The sequence below is a fragment of the Glycine soja genome, chromosome 9, assembly GCF_004193775.1.
Source record: "Glycine soja cultivar W05 chromosome 9, ASM419377v2, whole genome shotgun sequence".
In the NCBI taxonomy this organism is placed as follows: domain Eukaryota; kingdom Viridiplantae; phylum Streptophyta; class Magnoliopsida; order Fabales; family Fabaceae; genus Glycine; species Glycine soja.
The window spans coordinates 46,749,209-46,772,455 of NC_041010.1; the positions used below are offsets into that span (position 1 = coordinate 46,749,209).

The 23,247-nt window shown below is 31.1% G+C and overlaps 2 protein-coding genes across 6 annotated transcripts; both read right to left on the minus strand.

The window, feature by feature from the left end:
- Positions 1-2,652: 2,652 nt before the first annotated feature.
- Positions 2,653-12,438, minus strand: LOC114425298 (probable LRR receptor-like serine/threonine-protein kinase At1g06840). 5 transcript variants are annotated; one of them, XM_028392169.1, is made up of 22 exons: positions 12,290-12,438; positions 12,072-12,155; positions 11,707-11,811; positions 11,051-11,201; positions 10,831-10,902; positions 10,651-10,722; positions 10,032-10,175; positions 9,866-9,937; positions 9,668-9,739; positions 8,510-8,584; positions 8,340-8,408; positions 8,155-8,223; positions 7,951-8,016; positions 7,676-7,762; positions 7,488-7,556; positions 6,804-7,312; positions 5,933-6,088; positions 5,566-5,846; positions 4,988-5,039; positions 4,124-4,386; positions 3,528-3,662; positions 2,653-3,141 (listed from the first exon to the last, which is right to left on the minus strand). In XM_028392169.1, exons 3-22 carry the CDS (start codon positions 11,798-11,800, stop codon positions 2,779-2,781), a joined length of 2,871 nt encoding a protein of 956 aa, XP_028247970.1. In that variant the 5' UTR covers positions 11,801-11,811; positions 12,072-12,155; positions 12,290-12,438; the 3' UTR covers positions 2,653-2,778. The 5 variants fall into 5 exon arrangements, with proteins under 5 accessions (XP_028247970.1, XP_028247969.1, XP_028247971.1 ...); XM_028392168.1 differs by having other exon boundaries at positions 12,072-12,168; XM_028392170.1 differs by lacking the exon at positions 12,072-12,155 and having other exon boundaries at positions 4,124-4,383.
- Positions 12,439-17,752: 5,314 nt separating this feature from the next.
- On the minus strand, positions 17,753-22,930 carry LOC114425700 (serotonin N-acetyltransferase 1, chloroplastic-like). The gene is made up of 8 exons (XM_028392648.1): positions 22,778-22,930; positions 22,580-22,674; positions 22,428-22,488; positions 21,183-21,366; positions 20,635-20,734; positions 20,398-20,498; positions 18,895-18,988; positions 17,753-18,171 (listed from the first exon to the last, which is right to left on the minus strand). Exons 1-8 carry the CDS (start codon positions 22,810-22,812, stop codon positions 18,092-18,094), a joined length of 750 nt encoding a protein of 249 aa, XP_028248449.1. The 5' UTR covers positions 22,813-22,930; the 3' UTR covers positions 17,753-18,091.
- Between the last annotated feature and the right edge of the window lie 317 nt (positions 22,931-23,247).

Consider the following 23,247-nt stretch of genomic DNA (forward strand, 5'->3'; position numbering starts at 1 on the left):
GACTCTTCTTTTATCGTTGTTGTAATGGACTTGGAATTGATGCTAAAAATCTTCCTTTTTGATATTTTTGATATCTTTTGGATTTGTTTTGCTTGTAATCATATCTTTTTGAGATTTCTTAATATTTTGGATATTTTCTGAATCTTTTTCTCCTTTAATCTCTCATTTTCATATATTTTCATATTTGCAAGCCATAAATAAGAAAATATCAAATCTTAATATTTAAGTCAAAGATAACGATTAAATAAATATTTTTAAATATATTTTCAATATATTTTTATCATCAAAATAACTCATATTTAGCAGTTATCAAAACATGGATACAATGAACCATTATCTTGAAGTTTAAATTCACCAACTGTTACAGCGCTACCTAGTTGACTACCTAGTTGACTATGAAGTCATCTTTTCTTTAGCTTTCATTATCTCTTCCATTTATTTTTTCTAAAACAACATACCCTACCTAGTTGACTATGAAGTCATTTCTATTTAACTTTCATTATCTCTTCCATTTATTTTTTCTAAAACAACTAACTAAAGGACCAAATTAAAAATTAGAGGACCAAATTAAAAAAAATTAAAGGATGAAATTGAATGAAAAAAAAATTAGAGAAATAAAAAATTAATTTAACCTTTTTTTATAATTTTTAATGCATCAATTCTAGCTTTAGGCAAAGACATTTCCAAACTTACCTACAACCTTTATTTGAGCTTGTGTATAATGTACTATCAATTCTTGTGGTTGTGGATACTAGAAATTTTCTAATCATGCATAATCTACAAGTTACAACTTAGTCGTCCACTTTTTTTTCCAAATTATCAAGTTGTAACGAAATGATGATAAGAAAGTGAATGTATAATTATAATATAATTATTCTTCACGGGACACGGATACAATGAACCATTATGTTGAAGTTTAAATTCACAAACTGTTATAGTCCTACCTAGTTGACTATGAAGTCATCTTTTCTTTAGCTTTCATTATCTCTTTCATTTATTTTTTCTAAAACAATGTACCCTACCTAGTTGACTAGTTGACTATGAAGTCATCTTCTATTTAGCTTTCATTATCTCTTTCATTTATTTTTTCTAAAATAACCCTAGTTGACTATGAAGTCATCTTCTATTTAGCTTTCATTATCTCTTCCATTTATTTTTTCTAAAACAACTGAATCCTACGTCTAATTCTATATGTGTGTGACTTGGATGAACTTTGAAACCTGCGAGAGGTGTATCATGTATGAATAGTGATACAGCCTTGTGACAGATACCAATTAATGACTTTTACTTTAATTTCAAGCAATAAATTAATTATTCAAGTATATCACATAATCATAGGCAGAATATTTAACATAAGTACGTAATTTTCTAAAAAGACATTTTATGTATAGCTTTTTTAATAAGTTATTCAAGTAAAAATCTAGAATTCTTTTTAGGAATTGTATTCTCATATTTTTTTTTAGGACTTGTATTATGATAGGGAAATATCTGTTCATGAAAAAAATATATGCAGTTAAATGGGGGAAAATTTATGCAATGTTAAAACGGTATACAATGATGTGCAGAAACCAATGTTGTATTCTCTTTAAGAGAGTTGGAACAATCGATGTGAAAGGAGACCAAACAAATATGAAAGCAAGGAAGAATGTTGAAACAATCAATGTGAAAGGAGACCAAAAATATATGAAAGAAAGGAAGGATGACTTTTATTAAATTCCATGTAGAAAATAGTACGTTGTGGACTAGTTTAAATTGACTGGTTGTAACGACCCATTATGGTTTTTTATGATTACTTCTGTGTTTAATTAATTAATAATTTAATAATTCACTAAACGTTTTTTTCCTGCAATGAATTACTTTTTTTGTTTGATTAAAATGTATGTTAAAAAATATTATTTTATATATTTTTTGGCATTTGAAAGACAAAAAAAGCTGGTTAAAAAGGTGAGATAATTGGTCCGACCAGCACCATATTTTGCACTTGATCACTTGATTAAGATTTATTATTGAATATTATTAGTTTAATGATAAGCTCAAATTTTTAGGGGGGAATGTGTATATTAAAGCACGTATCTCACAAGCAATGTTAGGCATTTATGTCATTTGCACATTGCAGATGTTAACGGGAATAGTTAAGTGGTGAATTCCAATTGCTTGGCAGAATTAGATTCATTTTATGGAATCAACATGCATATTTAAAAGCGCATGTAAAGAATGTTGTTGTTACCGTCTAAGCGAAAAGCCACCAAAGATGCCGCCTGCTGCTATTGCATATGGTCTTGACAAGAGTTGGTGCTGTTGGATTTGGATGTTATGTTACACCACGATCACTGAATGATTGATACAAGAGAAAACAAGAGTGTTGACCAGAGATGGGTTTTAAGTAGGGTGGATATATATAGTCAAGTTTGGAAGGGAGAGCAAGCCCTCTCTCACTGATATAGTTGGTCATGGCTTTGAATCTGGAAACAGACTTTAAAATTAATCGATTTTTAAAACTTATAGGATTCCTTGTAATTACTGAAAAGAAAGCACTTCCTTAATTTTGACAAACCACACATGATAAACATTTTTTTTTTAAATGTAGTAGTTGTATCATTCTCGTTTTCTTTTCACCGCCAATTGTATGATATTCTCTTATAACTATGAGTATAAAATTTACAAGGTCCCAAATGGGAACTTGAACTTCCTACTTTACCATTTATCAAAATCTTTAGTATAGGAAAAATTATAATTACATTTTTTGGAATATGTGAAGTAGTCTAGCATAGTACAGCATCAGCGAGGAACAATGGTGGGAATGACATCACTGACAAGATCACTTCCTGAAACATATGAGGACATGTGTTGCTCCTCCCTTGTCACATTTGATGCTGATGTTGATGCAAATGATGGGGGTGCTATGTTACCAGAACTGTCTAAGCTAACAATATCTGATAAAAGAGTTTCAGGTTCAGGCAACATTGCAATGATATCTTCCAGTTCCCTCACGACATCTAGCATTGATGGCCTCTCCTCTGGATTGTCTTGGCAACATCTGAGGGCCAGAGTTAAAAACTTGTCCAAGCAATCGGATGGATATAACCCCATTCTGCTGTCTATGATGGAATATATTGTGCCAGATTGACGAGCCGTATTAACCTGACATAATAAAATTGTGTAGCATTGTTAATGATAGCTTGTTTATTGAATTTAATTAGAATACTCTAACAGTATAAGGATTTTTTACGCCGTCATCCAATCATGAGTTGTCATGTATATATGATAATTGATTGACAGTGTAAAAAAATCTTTACATCAACAATCATCAAAGTTTAATACTTGTTTATTTAGTGTTTCTTTGTGTATGGTTTTTAAATAAATCAGGAGGTATTCGAGAATTCAAATGTACACCTTTTTTCTTGACATCGTGGTGGCAGTGTTATAATTTTTCATGATTATTATTCTTACAATTCAGTGTTTTTAGTGATTTAGTGATCAGATATGAGACAGAAGAATAGTGGAGTGATGATAAAAAAGAAAAGTACCTCGCGGACAATGTTTTTCCCATGTGATATTGGTTGCATGCCTGTCAAAAGCTCCAGATACACAATTCCCAGGCTATAGACATCACATTTGTCAGTCAGCTTATGAGTCAACAAATATTCTGGGTCTAGGTAACCCTGGAGGCAAATTACAAAGTAATCATTAAAGTCTGACTATATTGATTTTCAGTATTAGAAGAAAAAATGGACAAAAATGCACCACCACCACTAATATCAAATGATAAGAACAAATTTAAACTACATTACAGCATCCAATTGATTGCATTACATCGGTTCTTTGACCCATTCTACATCGGTTATGACGCGTCATGGCACAAGTTTGAAGACATCGTGTATTCAGGAAAAGGTATGCGGGGTGTAATTATTATGAAGTGGTTCACACACAACGGACAACAATGAGGGTGTGAGGAGCATTACAAGGGTGAGATATGACAAGCAAGAGAAATATTCATTATTAATTTGCCAAAATTGCATAAAAGGTATTGGTTGAATAAAAATCATCAGAAACTTACAAATATAACTTCAGGTCTTAAATATTGGAAATGGAATTATTCCTTAATTTCCTTTAACAAACTTACTGGAGTTCCTTTCACAACTGTTGACACATATTTAGGAGCAGTTCCTTCTTCATCTAAGTCTAGTACAAGCCGTGACAGTCCAAAATCGGCCACTTTAGCTGTAAACTTGGAGTCCAGAAGAATGTTACTGGCTTTAATATCTCTGTGGAATATAGGAGGGTTAGCCTCTGTATGCAGATACAGTATGCCTTTGGCTGCTCCCATTGCAATTCTCAACCTCATACTAAAATTTAGGCTTCCCTTGGTTTTTCTACTTTTACCTGCTACACCACAGTATAGCATGTTTATTTCATCATTGAGAACATCAACAATCCCAAATTATGGTACTATATATTATCATTTCCTTTCCTTTCTTTCATGCAAATTTCTTCCTTTTTAACTTCTATGTTGTTTTCTACTTACAAGGATGAAATGACAAAACAACAATGAATTATGTTAAGACTGCCATTACGACATGATTTCTTTTGTTTAACATGACTACCTCCACCGTTAGAAGTAAGAGATGATAGTTTTAAGAAGTATTTATGTAGAATGAAGTTATAACCATTACAAATGAATTTTTCCTCAATCAATTCAGTAGAAGCATATCAACCATAAAAAAACTCACCAATAGGGCCAATACACCAGAGTTCAGATTTGAAAAGCTATTAAACTTGCTATAAAAATCCTAAACATTTACCAAGAAGATATACTAAATTGCATGAGCATATAAAATATTTGTATAAATGAAACCCAAAACTGGAGAGAAGAAAACATGTAGAAGGAAAAGAGTTAATATGCACACAAAAAAGTAGGTATCTAATTATATTTTGTAATAGACAGCATCGCTAATTTTTAATTAAAAAAATTCCAACAATTTCATACCAGAAATCCAGTCCCTTAGGGTGCCATTGGGCATGAATTCATAAACCAGCATCTGAATCAACAGAAAGAGTAAATGAGAATAATATTGTAGTCAATTGTCAAGTGCTAAGCTAATATGGAAAAAGTTTATGTTATGTCTAAACTCAGATTATGCTTGGGTTCCAAAGATAACCTTTCTTGAATATATTAAAAAATATGAAAAAAATCAAGAAAAGAACTACAGTTCAAATTGGCATAACTTAAATATCTAGTGACAGATTGAATACAGAAATTTGCTAGCATTCCCATTTGTTTGCCACTTATTAACATGAGTTTAACACAGCATACATGCCAAACCAGATCAACAGAAAGAACCAACATAAGAAAAGGCTAAAACGTAGTAAAGAAGACAAACAGAATGCCTAGGACTAAAAGATCTGGCATAACAGTTAGATGAATGCTTATCTTATTGCATGGCATTGTTTAATCATTATGCAGATTCATGCAGAACAAATTCTTTCTCCTTTATATTTGAATTCGTAAACCAAATTAGTTGCAAAATGATATACAAAACAAAAGTGTCGCTATAAGCTAGATACCTGCTCTCCTTCATTACAGTATCCAATCAGCGAGACAAGATTTCGATGGTGTAACCTTGACAAAAGCTCAATCTCAGTCAGAAACTCCTTTTGTCCTTGTAAGGAACCTTTTTCTGCTCGCTTAACAGCCACAAAAGTTTCATCAGATAAAATGCCTTTATAGACATTCCCATATCCTCCTTGGCCAACTTTAGTTGAGATATTAAATTTGTTGGTAGCAATAGCCAGTTCTTTGTAAGTAAATGTTTTCATGCCATCTATTTTGATAGATACATTAGTAGCTGCAGAAAGAAATAAGCATTTTAAACCTCTTTCTTCAAAAATAATAAAAAATGATATAATCAGCATAAAGCCTTGGAACACTTACACATTCGTTTCCTGAAAATCTTCTGGTATTTCATATTTCTTCTAGAAATCAGGAAAATGATTATTGCAGATATTGCTAAAGCAGAAGCAGCTGCTGCTATACCAGCAGCAATTTTTATGCCCAAACTATTATTTTTCTTCTCCGAATCAATATTTACTATAGCAATAAAATGAAAGTTAAATTAGAGAGACTCAGTAAAAATCAATTTTATTAACCAAATTTGAATTGCCTAAAATTTACATCAGTTATGAGATGTACTCTATCTAATTCATCAACAAAAATGCTAATTATAGACAGAAACAAAGGAAAACTACTTCTTCATTGACACTTATTTTTCATGGATCAAGATATTTCCCCCTTTCTTTAACATTTTTTTAGTAAAAGGATTGCTTTAGTGGAGAGATTCCCTCATCTTTACAGTTTACAACCAAGAATACAGAAGGATACAGGCAGTTATGTTGCTTCTCCTCCTTGTATACCAACAAAATGTCACAAAACATAAGGCATGTACCATTAAAATCTAAAGATTGTTATTTTCAACTTTCAAACAACATCTCAGAATCAGATCAATAAGGTTTCCAATTGTAAATATCTTAGTTATACAATGGTATATAAAAAAAATTGAGAATTTATAATACTATGAACATGAGAATAATAGAAATTTTAATAGTGAGTTATTTCTTAGCAGTATGCATATTAAATTTCCAATTACTTCTACAAGCAGCATGCGAAATTTCTTCTAAAATTGTTGTTAAACAGTACACACATTTGGTGGGATCAAATGATAATAATATGGTCGAGTTGGCATGAATTTGTTATGCATTGAATAAGACAACAAAAAATAATAATATGTTGAGTTTAAGAAACTTACAATTTGCATAAGGTCCAAGAAGAGTGAAGTTCAGCAGTTCACATGGTCCAAAAAAATCAGTGCGAGGAAAGTGCCATGATGAATATATGCCTTTAATGCGACGGACCTCACTTTCATTGAACATATTAGAACGGGAATCATTATAGGAAGGGAAGAGTTTCAAATACATTCTAAGACGAGGTCCCTCTTCCCAAGCAACTGAATCTATTGATAGTTGATAGAGATCTAAGTCTAAGGACCTAGTTATATAGTCTTCAAAACTAGTTCTATAGGGAGCAAAGTAAGAAAAACTTGGACTTTTCAGCCTGTATCCAATTCTCAGAGGTGCTGCACAAAAGCAAGGAACTGGGGAAGAGGGGGCATATTCGTAAAAGAAATCCACTGGACAAGATTGAACTGGACAGACAGTTGAATTTGTTGAGTCTTGGGCTGCCTTATCTGCTTCAGGTCCACAATATTGACCAATACTTTGTATGTTAGAATTATTGCAGACAGGATTACCAGAAAGCCTTCAAGGAAAAGAGAAAGAAATGATAAGAAATTTATACCACAGCAAAGACAAAGCATAATCGTGACAATATTTTTCGCAATAAAAATGAATAAAATTAAATGGGAACTATAGAGCGAGAATCAGATCATATTGTTACATGATGGCATGTAAACAAACATATGTAATAAGAATACCTCAAGGTAACATTTTCTGGGGGGTTCAGATTTCCCAAAACATCCGAAAATGAGTTGTTCTGGAGATCACTGCAAAGATTGACAAACATGATGAATTTACAGTGAAAACAACATAATCATTATACTGGTTTGATGCAAAAAGTCAACAATCCTTGAGACTGAAGTAGTAATCTAGATAAAGAAGTTACATTGTAAGTTTATCATTCGCACTGAAGGACATGTTCAGCCATATGTTAGCAGAGATAGACCCAGACAGTAAATTGTTTGCAAGTGACCTGTGTTTGGCAATGAAAACAAAAAATCAACCCTATGTGCAAAGAATTGAACTTGAACAAAAGTCTGTCTAGATTCTAGATGGTAACTTGTTTCTCATAAATAGAGTTTTATTTAAGACTTCAAGATATTTTTATGTAATAATTAGATAAATATCATGTGACATATAGGTTGCTGAGTATCTTCTCACAATTTTTGAAGATGAGGATACAAGAAGTGAGGAATAGATCCGCTGAGACGATTATTGGACAGATCACTGCAATAGAAAGAAAATTAGCACATCAAATTCAATTTTGTCATGTCTTGCATTAAGATAAATAAATATTGTGAAATAGATAAGGAAACCAAGAACATTATAAATACAAAATAAATAAAGGTTGGGCTGTTTACTTACAAAGTTGTCATACTGTCTGCCACTTTATTTGATGGTATGGGTCCAGTGATCTGATTCCAGCTAAGATCTCTAGAAAACATGAACCAGTCACAAATGAGTTGGTAGTGAAAATAGGCAAAAAAAAAAAAAATTCACTATCATTGGGCACAATATAAAGCAAAGCCACTAGATATACTCAAACATACAAATAGGTAAGCTTGGGTATTGAACTGAAATCAGGAATAGCTCCTTGCAGACTACAGTTTCGTAGACTTCTGTTAAATCAAAAATAAAATCGGAGTCATTTAGTATCTGTAACATCCTACATTATGAAAAACAAACTAAAGGACAAGTATCTATTGCTAAGAATACTTACAATTTCACTAGCCTGGTTAGGTTTGCATAGGCAGAAGGAATTTCACTCCCACTGAAATTGTTGTTATCAAGCTGGCTGCAAGGGAAGCAAGTAAATATGATAATCTAAGACAGTATCTAAAACCCTTTTTCTTGCCAAAGTAGACGTGAGAGCATATACATGTAAAGTTCTTGGTAGAGTGGATAAAAGACTATAGAGATTTTAATTTCTGAGGTAATGGCTAGAAGTGAGAAGAATAAGCTTTCCAAAAATTATAATGAAAATAAAATCAGAGAAAAATTAATCATTTGCAAGAGTACTGTAGTTGACTACTGCAATACAAGATCGCAGAATCACCAAGAATGGTAAAGAAAATCTGGAGGCTACACTGTGGATGCCTCAGAAACAATATAAGGAAAATACCAATTATGGGATTACATGTATTTTACTAGAAGACTATTCATGTTGTATTATTCATCTTTTTTAAACACTCCCTTTTGACCAGTTTGCTTCTTTTAGATCTCTTGATGACACCTAGGGCTCTGTTACTGATATTCTAGCTAAACCACCACAATTACTCACAGGAGATATAAGGTTGGTTAGTGGTGAAGGGAGAAGGAAAAGGAAAAAGGTCACGAGTTCGAATCCTCTTACTAACAAAAACTAATAATACCAACAACTAATATTTGTCAATAAAAAAAACCACAATTACTCCCTTAAAAATCTAGTTGTGATTATTTTATTGCTCCTTTAGCAAACAGGAGAAACTCTAACAAAAATTATAAATAGCTCAAACACAGATCAATGAATTATAAATAGCTCAAATAGGAGAAACTCTAACAATTCATCGGAGGGAGTCTACATGCAGAAAAAATTACCGGATTATGATTAATATGAGGAAGATAACATGAATTGATGATACATTACACGTTGCTTAAAGTTTCTAAGGTGCGATAGAGCATAATACTTCCATAATGAAGCTGTATAAACTCAATTGTACTGATAATTAATGCTTTATATATCATGAGAACTCTGGCCTATCATATCAGAGCATGATTTGAACATTTCACTTATCCTCCACCACAAATCAAGCACAGCATGTCAACTACGGTAATAAATAAAAATATATAATGAATTTGATAAATGCAACAAATCTAAAAAATGGGTAGCCGAACGTACAGTATTGCCAATCCATCTAACATGGAGTATTCTGGTGGAAGATGGCCAGATAAATTATTGTTGTCCACAAGCCTGCAAAGTTATTTCAACAAGCAGACACCGTAAAAACTTGTAAAAAGGGTCAATTCAGAGATGCATCCCTGGACGCAATGTAAGTTTTGAAACACTAGAAATATAAAAAATTGACTTAATACTCACAAGTGCATAAGATTTGATAGCTTTGAAAGTGTGGATGGAAGTTCACCGCTAAATGAGTTGTTGTTCAAGTGACTGGAAATATACAAAAACGAAAAGGGTAAAGTACATGTAAGAAATCCAGCTCCAAGATGAGTTAATGGTGAATTTGACTTAGAGATCCACTTACAGGTGTTTAACATTGGTCATGTTGGCAAATGACTCTGGTATAGGACCTGACAATTGGTTTTCGTCCACTTGGAATCTATTCAAATTAGAAAGTTGGCCAAGCTCATCTGGTAAACTACCAGATAATTTATTACCATTCAGGAGCCTGCACAGAAAATACATCAGAATAAGTATACATGTTATAACAGAAAAGAAAATTCATTTATACATCGGAAACAGTAATTGATCTGTTGCATGAATGCCTCATAAAATTTCATAATTTGCCGCATTAGTATGTTCAATTTGCTTCAATCATGAACACTAAAATACAGAAACCAGAGCATCAGAAATTTCCCCCGAATAGTAGCTTCTATTTTATCATAAGTTTTCCTTGTATATTCAGCCAATTAGACTCCTCAACTGAACTTCAAATTTATGTTACAAAGACATACAATATGTTTGTTTATGACAAATAAGGCTAAGCAGAAGTCCAAATTTAATTCCCAAAACATGGATGAGAAATTAAGATCCACCTTTTAAAACAAATTGACAATATCAAGCAGAACAAACAACACCACCTTAAAATAAAAACTTGACGAGGATCAATACTAATAATTCATCTTCTTTGGTAAATTTCTTACAAGAGTTTCAGTGATCTAATATTTCCAATCTCCTTTGGTATTGTGCCTGTCAGATTGTTCCACATGAAATCCCTTCAAGCATAAAAAAATGAAGATATTAGCATGTAATGAACATTAGAATTGGTTCTTCTGATACATATTTTGTTTCCAGAGAACAAATCCGAAAATGACATAACTCACAGTATCTCAAGATGGGATAGCTGACCAAGCTGAGGTGATAGACTTCCCGAGAGATTCATTGTCATTAAGTAGCTTCAGTAAATTTTGGATAACAGAAAATAATCAAAATTTAGCAACCCCTCGAATGTTAACGGTGATATATAAATAAAAATTTACAATATCTAAATAATAACACTGAAATTAAGAACAAAGAGAAAGTAGAAGGAAAAAGAAGTCATACATCTCACGAACATGGAAGTTCCCATCATCCAACTTCTTATCAAAACACCAAACCCCAGTCCAGTTTGCTGCACATGGATCTCCTTTATTCCAGTTCTTAAGATTGTTGTCAGTATCAATCAAACTTTTCTTGATCTCTATCAGCGCATTAACTACAAATATGAAAAGATATAGGTCAATTATTAAGGTTAAAAATGTCAAATGTCAAATCAAATTTCAAGGAAGTATTTGATGGAAAATGAAAAAGTATACACTTAGAACACTTTCTCTCTAAGGTAATCATTATAAAAATAACAAATTCATTTCTAACAGAAGAAGAAAAAAAGGGATGACATATCCCTCCCTATTTTCCAACTTCGTCTGAAATTTCAATCTTAGCTCTCTTGTATAGTGTCTAAAATGCCCCCGCAAGGAAAAGTGCTGCTCTCATAACCGACTGTTTTTAATCTTTTTATGGATGTGTGATATATCTGATGTTCAATTCTGTCATAGGGGAAGCTGCACACTGATATAAATCAAATTGAATTACCTCATCCTAGTGCACAGTTTGACCTGTCTATTAATGTCAAGTCCCGCATCACAATTCAGAAAAAAAAAAAAAAAACAAAGTGAAACAGAAAGATTAAAGAACTTGAAAGCATAATAAAGCAAATTCACCTTCTGAAGGGTCCGTTCGTTGTGAGGCTGCTATGAAGATGATAAGACAAAACGAAACAGCCAAGGCATATCCATGAATTCTCAGAACCGGCATTACAGTATATCCTGAAAAACCACCAAATGGAAGGGATGATGAATAAAGGAAGACTTGAAACATTGCAAGGAACAAAGATTAATTCACACCTTACATTAAGAACATAAATTGAATACTTCATTAATCTAAAATCTCATAAAACAAGGCAAAGTGATAATAACTCTGTCATGTCATCATATCATATTTTCCCAAGTGACATCAATGAAATCTACAAATAGAGAAACAAAACAAAACAAAATTAAATTAAAGCAAGCATCATGTAATATCATACATTAACTGAGGCTGATTTTTCTGGTTGGAAACTTGGAAGAAGTTCAAAGTTGGCAAGCTTGTTGGACTTAATTTTCCCAGATAACTAAAACACAAAGCTATAACATTTGAAGCTTACGGTTGTTAAGAGAATCATCATACACCTCAATTGTCAATGGCTTAAGTGAATTCCTTATCCAAAAACTTAAAAATGATTCAGAGAGAGAGAGAGAATCTTACTTGAGAAGGTGGGGTGATTGAAATGTCAAAACTTGGAGGAGTGAATAAGCTGGAAATCTGAAAAGTGAAGTAAAAGCCTTTCAATGAATGAGAATGCAAAGTCAAAAAAGAGAGAGCCCGTGGGAAACTTATAACTAGCTAAATCATTCTGTCACCATTAGATAATGATAATAATACTTAAAATGATTCATTCATTGAGGACTCGATGGACTTTTTTTTCATTTTTTATTTGTTAATACGAGAAAAAAAAAATATCTGTCTCGGTTTCTGAGATGGCACTTGTGGTTGGTGCATCCACTTTGTGAATAGTCAAACATTCCATATCGGAACACGCTGACAACATCATATATCCTTATAAGTTATAATAATGAAATAATGTGCATCATTGTTTATGTCAAAATATTACACCAACTCCTTTACTTACCACTTGCATGCACCACCACCACCACCTTATGTAAAATATATTAATAACAATTTGTTTTTTTAGTAGAAAACATAATTCATGCACTTGTCTACTGTAATGTTTTTCACTTGTTAGTTTTTAGTTGGATAGGATTTATGTAAAATTAATTCATTCAATAATATATATATATATATATATATATAAATTTTTTTTTTACTTAAATAGTATTAATTAGTCTACTTATTAAATGCTTGCATAATTAATAAAGAGAATAGGTTTGAACACTTCATAGGTCGTTCAATGACATTATTGTCTATAGGTGTCTAGACGACATATAAGAAATTTTAGCATATACTGTAAGAGTTATCACACTAATGTAGATGACGTAAATTATGTGGCATATGAATACTGGAATTAATAAATGGTTTATGTAAGTAATATTGTAAGAAAAAAATATTTTAATGTGGACAAAAGTGTCAAAACTAGTAATATATTTATTATGTACTCAAATTACATATCAAAACAAAAATCAGTCAATAGGTTATTCAACACCAAAAAAAAAAGGTTAATATACAGGTTATGTACTCAAAGTACATATCAAAATTTAAATAATATATTATTAGATGTAATGAATGATATTATTATTATAAAGTATTTAATACATTTGTATTTTATAATTTTTAATTTAATCTATTTTATTTAGTTATTCATTACAACTACTATGACTCAATGAACTATGGCATTTGATATATTTCATTTTTTTTTTCAATCATAACTTCGTTACAAAAGTTGGCAAATAATGTTTTTAATCATAACAAAAAGAATGCACATTTATTTACAATAAATATTATTAATAATAAATTATAAGTTAATAAAAAATTTAATTTTTTAACATATTTTTTACATAATTAAATTATTTTTTGTGGTGTTAAAATAATCCTACAAGTATTACATCTAATAATAATAACACGCTGAAATTTTGCGTTATGTTTTATTCACTTTTTATGAAATGACTTGCTTAATTAAAAGGATAAATTTCCTGCACCTCCAAGTTTAGTTTAACTATTTCAAACATTTTTTGCTTTATTTTTTTAGATCTAATAATATCCTTTCACTTGCTCTATTCAGGAAATTCGAATTATATTGACCTTTCTTTAAGATAAATGTAACATAATTAAGCAGAATGTTAATTAAGTGTAATCAAATCCAATTTCAAATAAGGTCAACAAAGTATTTTCAATTAAAGTAAAATATAATTAAAAAGTACAAAATACTTTTGTTTTCCGTGAAAATGACAAACTTTTTTGTCTTAAAATGATATTTTTCTGTATTTAAATAACTTTTTTCTCTCCTCATTCGTCTGTGAATATGTACATATTCTTCTACCGATTAATAATTAATCATCAATCAAATTCAAAACGCACACTACTAAAAATTGTTCTTACCAAATAACATTATTATTAAAATAAAATGATCATCACTAGGATCCACCCTGTCTGTCATATTCCACGAAAGGGGTATGAACTTAATCATTGATTAATAACGGTGTAAGACACGCAATACCTCACGAAGCTAGCACGATATTTGTTGTCTTGTCTAAAAAATAGTAGGGTGAAATACTATTTTTTATTTTTGATAGTGAAAAGAGTTATCACGTTAATTTATAAAATTAAAATAAGTTTCTAGATATTAAATAAGTTTTAAAATTTAATTATTTATTATCACTTTACTTCTTAAATATATATTAATATTATTATCTAAATCACACAAGGTTGTGATTTATATTAACTTTATAAATTTTAGATTGAAATGATTAACAAATTATACCTTTGAAAGTTTTCTTCTTCTTTAATTTTGTAACTTTCAAGAAGTAATGTTAGAACATTATACACATTTAAATACCCTAATAGTGTTTTACGAAAAAATAATATTACTTTTTACTATTTCAGACGCGGAGACCGGTTCTGACAAAGAAACACCAAACCCCACCGGTCCAATGTGATGTGCCGTACTGTTCTAGTTCCTCAAAATTGTCTTCAATTTGGGATAAATAAATCAAACTTTTATGCATGTTCCACTTCCACTTTCTCGAACATTATCATTGCCAACATATATAACGAGTTCTCCTCTCTTTTCCAACTTGGACTTCAATTTTGATCCTAGCCCTCTAGTTTACGTAGCTAAAGTCACAGACCAAGAAGAACAAAGTGAAATCAACCATATGAAAGGGATAAATAAAAGAAGTGTTGATCATTTTAAAACTAAATGAATGCAAGCCTCATAAGTTCAAGCTTGGTCAATTCAAATGTGGAAACCCTCTAACTAGATGAATATGAGCTTGAAATTAAAAAGTGAAAGTAATTATGAACATCTAAAGTAGAAGACATAAAATCCGTGGGAACTTGTTAGCATCATCCATCATTCTATCCCCAGAAGCATCACAATCACCAAACGTGCATGGGCAACTTGCTGGCTAAATCATTCTCACATGTCATATACCAATTGCAATGAGCTTCTGGGTTATGGAATAGATTACACTTTCATTGAAAAAGGGATTAATTTGCACTTTGATTTTTTTTTTCTTATTCGAAATTCCACACTTGCTTTCTACTTATTAATACTTTGTTTGTTACGGGAAAAAAAAAAGAGAAGAAACATAATTAGCAAAAAGAAGGGGCTTAATTACACTTTTGCCATCTTTTTTTTTAATTTTACCACAAAATACGAAATTTACACATCCTGCCAGACAACTTTTAAAATCACGCATTTTGTCACCCAATTTTTAAACAAATTGCTTAAATATACTAGTTACATAATGCTAAACATCTATCAAAATAAAATCAATATAACTATAATATACGATTTAATCGGGTTTGTATAAAGAATTTATTAAATAAAAAATAAGTATGATTATGTTTGATAAAATTAGTTCAAAAATTAGTTAAAAATTAAAAAATTAGTTGATAGCTAAAATGTGAAAGCTGGTAGTTAAAAGTTAAAAAATTAACTTATTAAATTATAAGTGTTTGATAAAACTAGCAGTTAAAGTAGTTGAAAAATGTAAAATGACTCAAAAATATTAGAATCATAATTTATTTAAAAAGGATGAGTAGAAATTTTTATAAATATATTAAAAATAAAAATAATATAAAAAGTTAAAAACTAACATTTTAAAAAATATTATTTCATGTAGCATTCAAAAAATAATAGCTTCAGTCAATTATCTTCTTTTATATATAAGATAATTGAGATACATAAATTCCACTTAGATATTAAAATATAATCTAAAATAATAAAATGCTCAATCACACCAATTAATTAAATTAGTAATATTATACCGACAGTACAAATACGACTTAATTTCACAATGGACAGGGATGAGTCGACTTAATTATTTATAATTAAGCAAAACGTGAGAAGCTCGTTTATCATAAAAGTTGTCATAATATGTTTATATTTCTTTTCAGTGTCACTTTCGAAATATGAAGCAGCCTTGCATCGAAGGTCCATGAGTTACACATTAGACTTCCATTTAATTGTTAATCACATTAGTACCTACAAACAATATGCACGGACTTGATAAAATAAAACAAAACCTATTTTATTATAAATTGAAAAGTGCGTATTTGTATTTTAATTGAGGAAGTCATACTATTTTTTTTTACGTTTCAATAAATTTAACAATTGATTGGTGAATATATTTAAATTACTTAGATATTTTAAAAATATTTATTCAAGTATTTATATCACAAAAGAAGTTGTAAATAAATTCATTCAATAGCTAATCTTAGAATACCGTTTTCATAATGAAGAAAAACACTATCTACTTCATTTCCAATAGTAATGCCATCCTTCCAAAAGCCAAAGAGAGTGTATATATGTTGTCATGATGAGTGTACGATTAACGAATTTGTACTTTCTTGCCACTTGCGAAGCTCCTTATGCACATTTCATATTAGTGGGAGAGAGCCCTTCTTGTATTCAAACTTATTTCCTAATCGCATGACCACACACTTAAAAGGATGCTTGTGTTAATTATAACAAGTGTTATTATTGTGACACAAAGCTAAAATTCTATTTTATTGTTATTGACAAATACTCAAGGAATGATAATTCCATGTTTTCAGTATTCAACGTTGAAAAATGATATTTTTTTAAATAAAAGTAATGGAGACATAGGATTGGATTGTCGGTGTCTCGGGAATTGAAATTGAATTTTGGCCATGCTGACAAGAAGAATAGCCCAATTCATGTGCAATGATGAGTAGTAATAGGGCAAATTCCTACAGTAGGTCAAATCATAATACTACTTATAAGTTATATTTAATAAAATTAATTATTAGAGTAATCGAAAATGATAAAATGACTTGAAAAACAATACATGATTTATTTAAAAAATAATAAGTAAAAAATTTGATAAATATATTAAAAATAAAAATATATATATAAAAATTAAAAGTTAATATTTTAAAAAAATATTATTTCAAGGAACCTTTTAATAGTATTTTTTAAAATGCTAAAAATTATAAAAAAAATTATTTAACAAACATTCAAATGAATTTTTTAACTAATAAAAAAAATTAACTAAAATAACTTACAGCATAGCCGTACACGTGAGTACTATAGTAGTATCCAATGTTCTTGTACATTAACTAAAATAACTTACCAAAACAACTTGGTTCATGATTGATTTTCCGTCAGAACTTGGGAAAATTTGACCTGATGTTAAATTTTCTCTTTCTATGTTTTCCTCTAAAAATGTGTGTAATAATTTTGTGTATAAAATCTCATGCCTATAATAGATAATAAAATATCATATATCTTTTTTTTTTTTTTGAACTATCATATAACTAATCATCACAATACAAACACAATATATATATATATATATATATATATATATATATATGCTAATAATGTAAATATTTTCTACATTATCATTCAATCCAAAACATTTATAATAAATTTTAAAATTTGTAACAAGAACAATTTCTGATTGATTAATAAGATAAAATCTTTAACACCGACAATTCATGTATATTAAATTCAACATAGAAACGACAGAAGAAAACCACTAATTTATATAGTACAACAATTCATCCAAAACTGAAAAAAAACATTAAAAAATCAGTAAGTAGTCACTGACGGATTTCAGACAAATATCAAGCAGGCATAATCAAAGACTCATGATCATCTGTTCGAAAAGTTGCAAAACTTTTTTAAGAAGTGAATAACTTACAAACACCTAAAACACAATAATTACAGGATTGACGTACAATCTTTATACTTTCGTATTACAAGTGATAGATAAATTTGTCACTGCTTCTGTCGTTGTATATTTCATGGTTGCAAATTGCAATGTTAACATAATCCAAAAACAAGCTTTGGTAGGGTTGCAATTAGTGATTCGGGTACCAAAACATGCCTTTTATGCCCTCTGGGTCAGCTTCAAAGCCTAAATTGCGATAAAATTCCACAACTGCATTCAACGTACAAAAAAGCAAACATGAGACTCCAAGCAGCCAACCAACCAAACTACCTTCCTACCTTGGATGGAATTAGGCAATCAATATAAGCAGCCAATGCTGTGGCATTTAGTTAGACCAAAAGAATAGCATTGGTCAAGAATGAAGACAATGATAGTGAAAGAAGAATATTGTTAAGTTACATGGATAAGAATATTCCTAAATGAAGGCTCTATAATGTGGCCCTTAAAATTTAGGGTAATCTATGTTTTTATCCCTAATAAATGTTTGAATTTTATTTTGCATCGAGTCATTAATAAAATAACAATTTTATTTTTGGTTCTTCACACATTTTTTTAATCCCTTATAAATAAGCAAAGTTTGTGTTTGTTCCCTGTAAAAAAAAAATCATTTGTTATTAGTCTTTTTCAAAGGAACAAACACAAAATTATTAATTTATCAGGGACTAAAAAAATGCTAAGGACCAAAAACAAAATTTTGTTATATCAGGGAGCAAAAACAAAGAAAAAATTTCTTAGGGATCAAATGCAAAATTCAAGTATTTATTAGAGATCACAAACATATTTTAGCCTAAAATTTATGACACTGCTTTGTATCCACTAAAACCAAACCATAGAAAGCATGACACAAGCCCACAAAATAACAAAGAACTTTTGACAGACTTCTGTAATTAACATCAATGATACTATGCATAAAGGCTGCCAATATTGTTGTACCTTGACTATCTGCAAACAGAGTTATATTGCCAATGTCCCTTTGCAGAAGAGTTCGAATCAGTTTCTCTATAAGAGCTTTACCAAGACCTTGGCCCTATACAATAAAAACAACATCAATAAGCAGTACTCCAGCTTATATAGGCTAATTTGGACTCATCTTATAACAGAAGCACTTGTATATGTGTTTGGGTCCTTTGGGAGAGCTTATTAAAATAGCTTATGATATGTCCATAAGCTTATTTCAAATTATTTCAATAAGCTCTCTAGAATAGCTTATATAAAAATAGTTTAACCCTAATTTTCCTTCAATTATGAAAACAGCTTATATTATATAATAAGTATTTATTCAATAAGACCTTGATTAAATTGTTTATCCAATTTAAGCTTACATTGGAACAGGACAAAAGGACCACTCAAGCCCAAGAACTATTTGGCAGAAATGCAAAATGCTTGAATACACTGCCATATGCATTTTACAATTCATCCAATGAAATCAGAGATTCAAGCATGAAGTAGCTTCTTCTATAGCTAAGGTTTAATTGGAGGGAAGACTCGGAAAGGAGAAAATTTCTGCAGAGTTTATATTAGAACTAATGTTCAGAATTGATAGGACAGAAAGGTAAAAGGGTACTTGTGGGGAGAATAAAGAGGATTAAGTAGTTAATAGCAGTTAGTTAGAGGGGGAAAGATATATACGTAAATAGAAGGATGTGAGGGAAGAGACATCATTCAGAATTGTTAACATCTGGGAATCAAGCATGAGCCCAGTTGTGAAAGGGGAAACTGTTGGAGGATAGATTTTTTTCATTTTTCTGTTCATTTTCAGTCAAGCAATAAAATCATTATTTTCTTTTCTCCATTTTCAATTAGGGGGTACCTAACAAGGATGGGAAAATTTTGGAAACAAGCCACAAGCTATTGCTTTCAAAGGAGATTTTAAGTGGTAAGAAAAAGGTTTAAATCCTAAATAATCATAAAAAAGGGAAAAGGGAGGAGTGTTCCATTGCAAATTCCCCAAACTGTGGGTATGATGAATGAATAATTGAGTTTGAGTGGTATGGAGAGATTTAGGTTCCCTTAACCATTCCACTCCAGTTATGCTCCTCTTTTACCAATCACTCCATCTATTGAAATATAGCCTAAATTTAAGTGCCTTTACTTCCCCCAGCACTCGGCACACTTCAAAGAATATAATTGAAAATATGTTGTTCACAGAGCATAAATATTGACATGGTACACTTTCTTTGGCCATAAACGTTGCTTAATTTTTACATCACAAGCTCAAATGGACACTGAAAAAATAGATGCATCAAGTAACACATGCACCCTACAAAAGAAGACAGGCTGCCAATTCATTTCTAATTCAATCTTTACCATGATTATTACATTAGACTAAAATATATAATACATGAACTTGAGACTTAGGACAATGCATATTCCACTTTTGGTGGTTAACTTTTTCAGTAACCGGCAACAGAATCCATGTTTGGTAACAGAAAATACCTGGTAGCCAGGATCAACTAGGACATCCCAAATTGTGGCATTGAAGGCATGGTCAGACGTAGCACGGGCCATGCCAATTAATCTCTTCTGTTCATTCCCCTCTGTTAAATAACTTCGCCAAGTACACTAAGATGTTCATCAAATAGGTTTAGATAGCTATAAGAATAAATAAAAAGCTTTAACAGCCAACTAATTAATTTAGACAGAGGACACAGCAAGATGTCATACTACTTTTACCTGACCCAGGTGACTTTCTTATAGAATGCAGTGAGGCCACTATATAGCTATTTTTCAAAGCGGCAGCTAATTTTGACAATGGTCTACGTGGCCACCCTACCTGTCAGAGAGATTAACTATTCGTTATGCCAAAGATGTGCTGCTAGATAAAACAACAAAGTTTCAGCACTCAAGTTTTATTTATAAAAAATATACACAGGATCTGTAAATTATCATGTTAAAAATTGCACTCACTGAAGGTGTATTTAAGGAAATTATACTGAAGGAAACTAATGTCATGAATAATGTATATTGGTAAAAAAAAATCCTAGTATTTACAAACTAAAATAATGATCTAGAAATTGATCAATCTACATTAAAAAAAAAATGTTGGAAATAGAAGTATGAAAGAAATAAGTCCTTGATATTGTTACACAAGTTCCTCTGATACGATTTGAATGTATGGATTTCTGCAGAAAAGTAATTTCAAAACTAGCATACACCCAATCGCCGCCTTACAATAGAAAATAAACATCAACACACAACATAACGACACATTAGATACACACCTTGTCACAGAGGGCTTGAAGATCATAAACATCAACATCTCCACCTGAAGAGAATATTATTTGCTCAATTGTACCATCGGGTTCTGTCTTTTCCACAAGAACAAACTCTTGAGGCAGAGGTTCTTCGTCTTCTTCATCTGCAGAGGGTGGATCAATGACTTGCATGGAGTTATTCTTCATCAACCTGAAAGGGGAAACAAGCCATTAAGTCAAGTATATTTAGAAGATAATACACGAATCATCATATATGCTGCTGCATTGTATGCAGGCTGTCTTGGAAATCTTGGAGTTCAATACCAGGGAACTTGTACAATATACTAATCAAAGGGAAAATATCTATATGTATAAAATTTGTGAAAACAGTAGCTCCCAAAGCAACAAAGTACATGTTTGGAAACACTTAATTTTAGGGAAATACTAACTAATGTACCCCAGTGCCCGGAGGTGCCTCACTATGCGAAAGTAGGGTCATTGTACGTAGCCTTAGCCTTGCATATGCAAAGAGGCTGTTTCTGGATTTGAACCCATGACCAACCGGTGTACCAGGCTGTGGCAGACCTACACTATGGTGAGGGTGTGCACTTGCACCCCCTCATTTTTTAAAATTCAATGATAAATTTTCTTTTAAATTAAAAATTGTAAATAAAATCTTAGATTTTTGTATTTTATTTCATATACATTTATATAGTTGAACCCACTGATTTTATTTTTTATAATTTGCCTCCACCAACTTAGGGTCTTGGGTCCGCCACTCGTACTAAGGCTTGCCCTCACTTTTTTTTAGAGAAATAATGGCTCATTTTTCAAAATCTCTCTCAAGAAGTTGACAAAACTACATGATTTTTTCTTCAAAATAATGTGAAGCAAATGCACACAAAATCATATGAAAAATATAAGATCCACCCAAGCAAGTTGAAGGAATAATCACTCCAGGTGGTTAACAGCCATTTTTGGCTTAGGAAATGTTTTCTGTTTTCACTCATTAATCGAAATTCTAAAGTTTATACATGAAAAAGTGCAAACACGGTAAAAACAATAAAAAGTTATTTTCACTGCTTTCTATACAAATTTCTTAAAACAAGAAATAAGGTGAAAATAAAATGAAAAAAAAAACATTTTCTTAAAACAAACCACCATTCCTACACAGTCAAAACATTTCAAAATAAGGCACAAAGTGGCCAATTTCCTGTGAATATGCATAAGATTTGTACAATACAAGTCTAGTGAGCTGAAAATTGAAAGTACCCAGATTTAATTGATTCCCAAAATCCAGCCTTGAGCTGGAAAGACTTGAACTTTCTGGTTCCTGCAACCAACAGAGAAAGCATTGCAGTAAACAAATTATGATAAGAAATGAAGACAAGGGAAGAAGTCAAAGACAGTGAGAGTGTGTCTACCTGTTGTAGCAAAGGAGTAACTAAGATTGGAAGGAACTAACAATTGGGTTTGAGTAGACAGTGGATAATTGGCATGAAATGGAACAACTGAGAACCTGAAACAACACAAACACATGTAAAAGTAATAATAATCAATACTAAAAGTAAGCATGAGAAAAAGAGTTGTACAGTTATAGGAGATACACAAAGATAACTCACGAAGAAGAGATAGCATTGAGATTGAAGGTTAGCATTTTGAGAATGTGAGAGAGATGATGCGTGTCAGTGTTGTCCACCCAACACTCAGAGATAGTTATCAGTTGATGACTGATGATGCATGTATGTAGATGAAGATGATGATGATGGTATGCGTTGCGTATCTCGCTCCCCAACCACATTTTCTCGTTCTTACCTTCTCAAACTGGGCTTCAACTTGGGCTATTCACGCCTTCTTTTTGCTCTTCACACCTTCACTTTTTTTTGTTATTTATATTTCTAAAATACCCCTTTTCCCACTCACACCTTCACCATCCTCCTCTCCATGCAACTTCCCCAACTCCTGTATGGATTCTGTACTTCCTCTTAAGTAAAAAAAGAAACTTTATTTCTATCGGTGCCAGCACAAAATGCATGAAAAGTAAAAATTTGAGAGTCACAGACAATGTTGTAGACAATCTACACATTTCCTC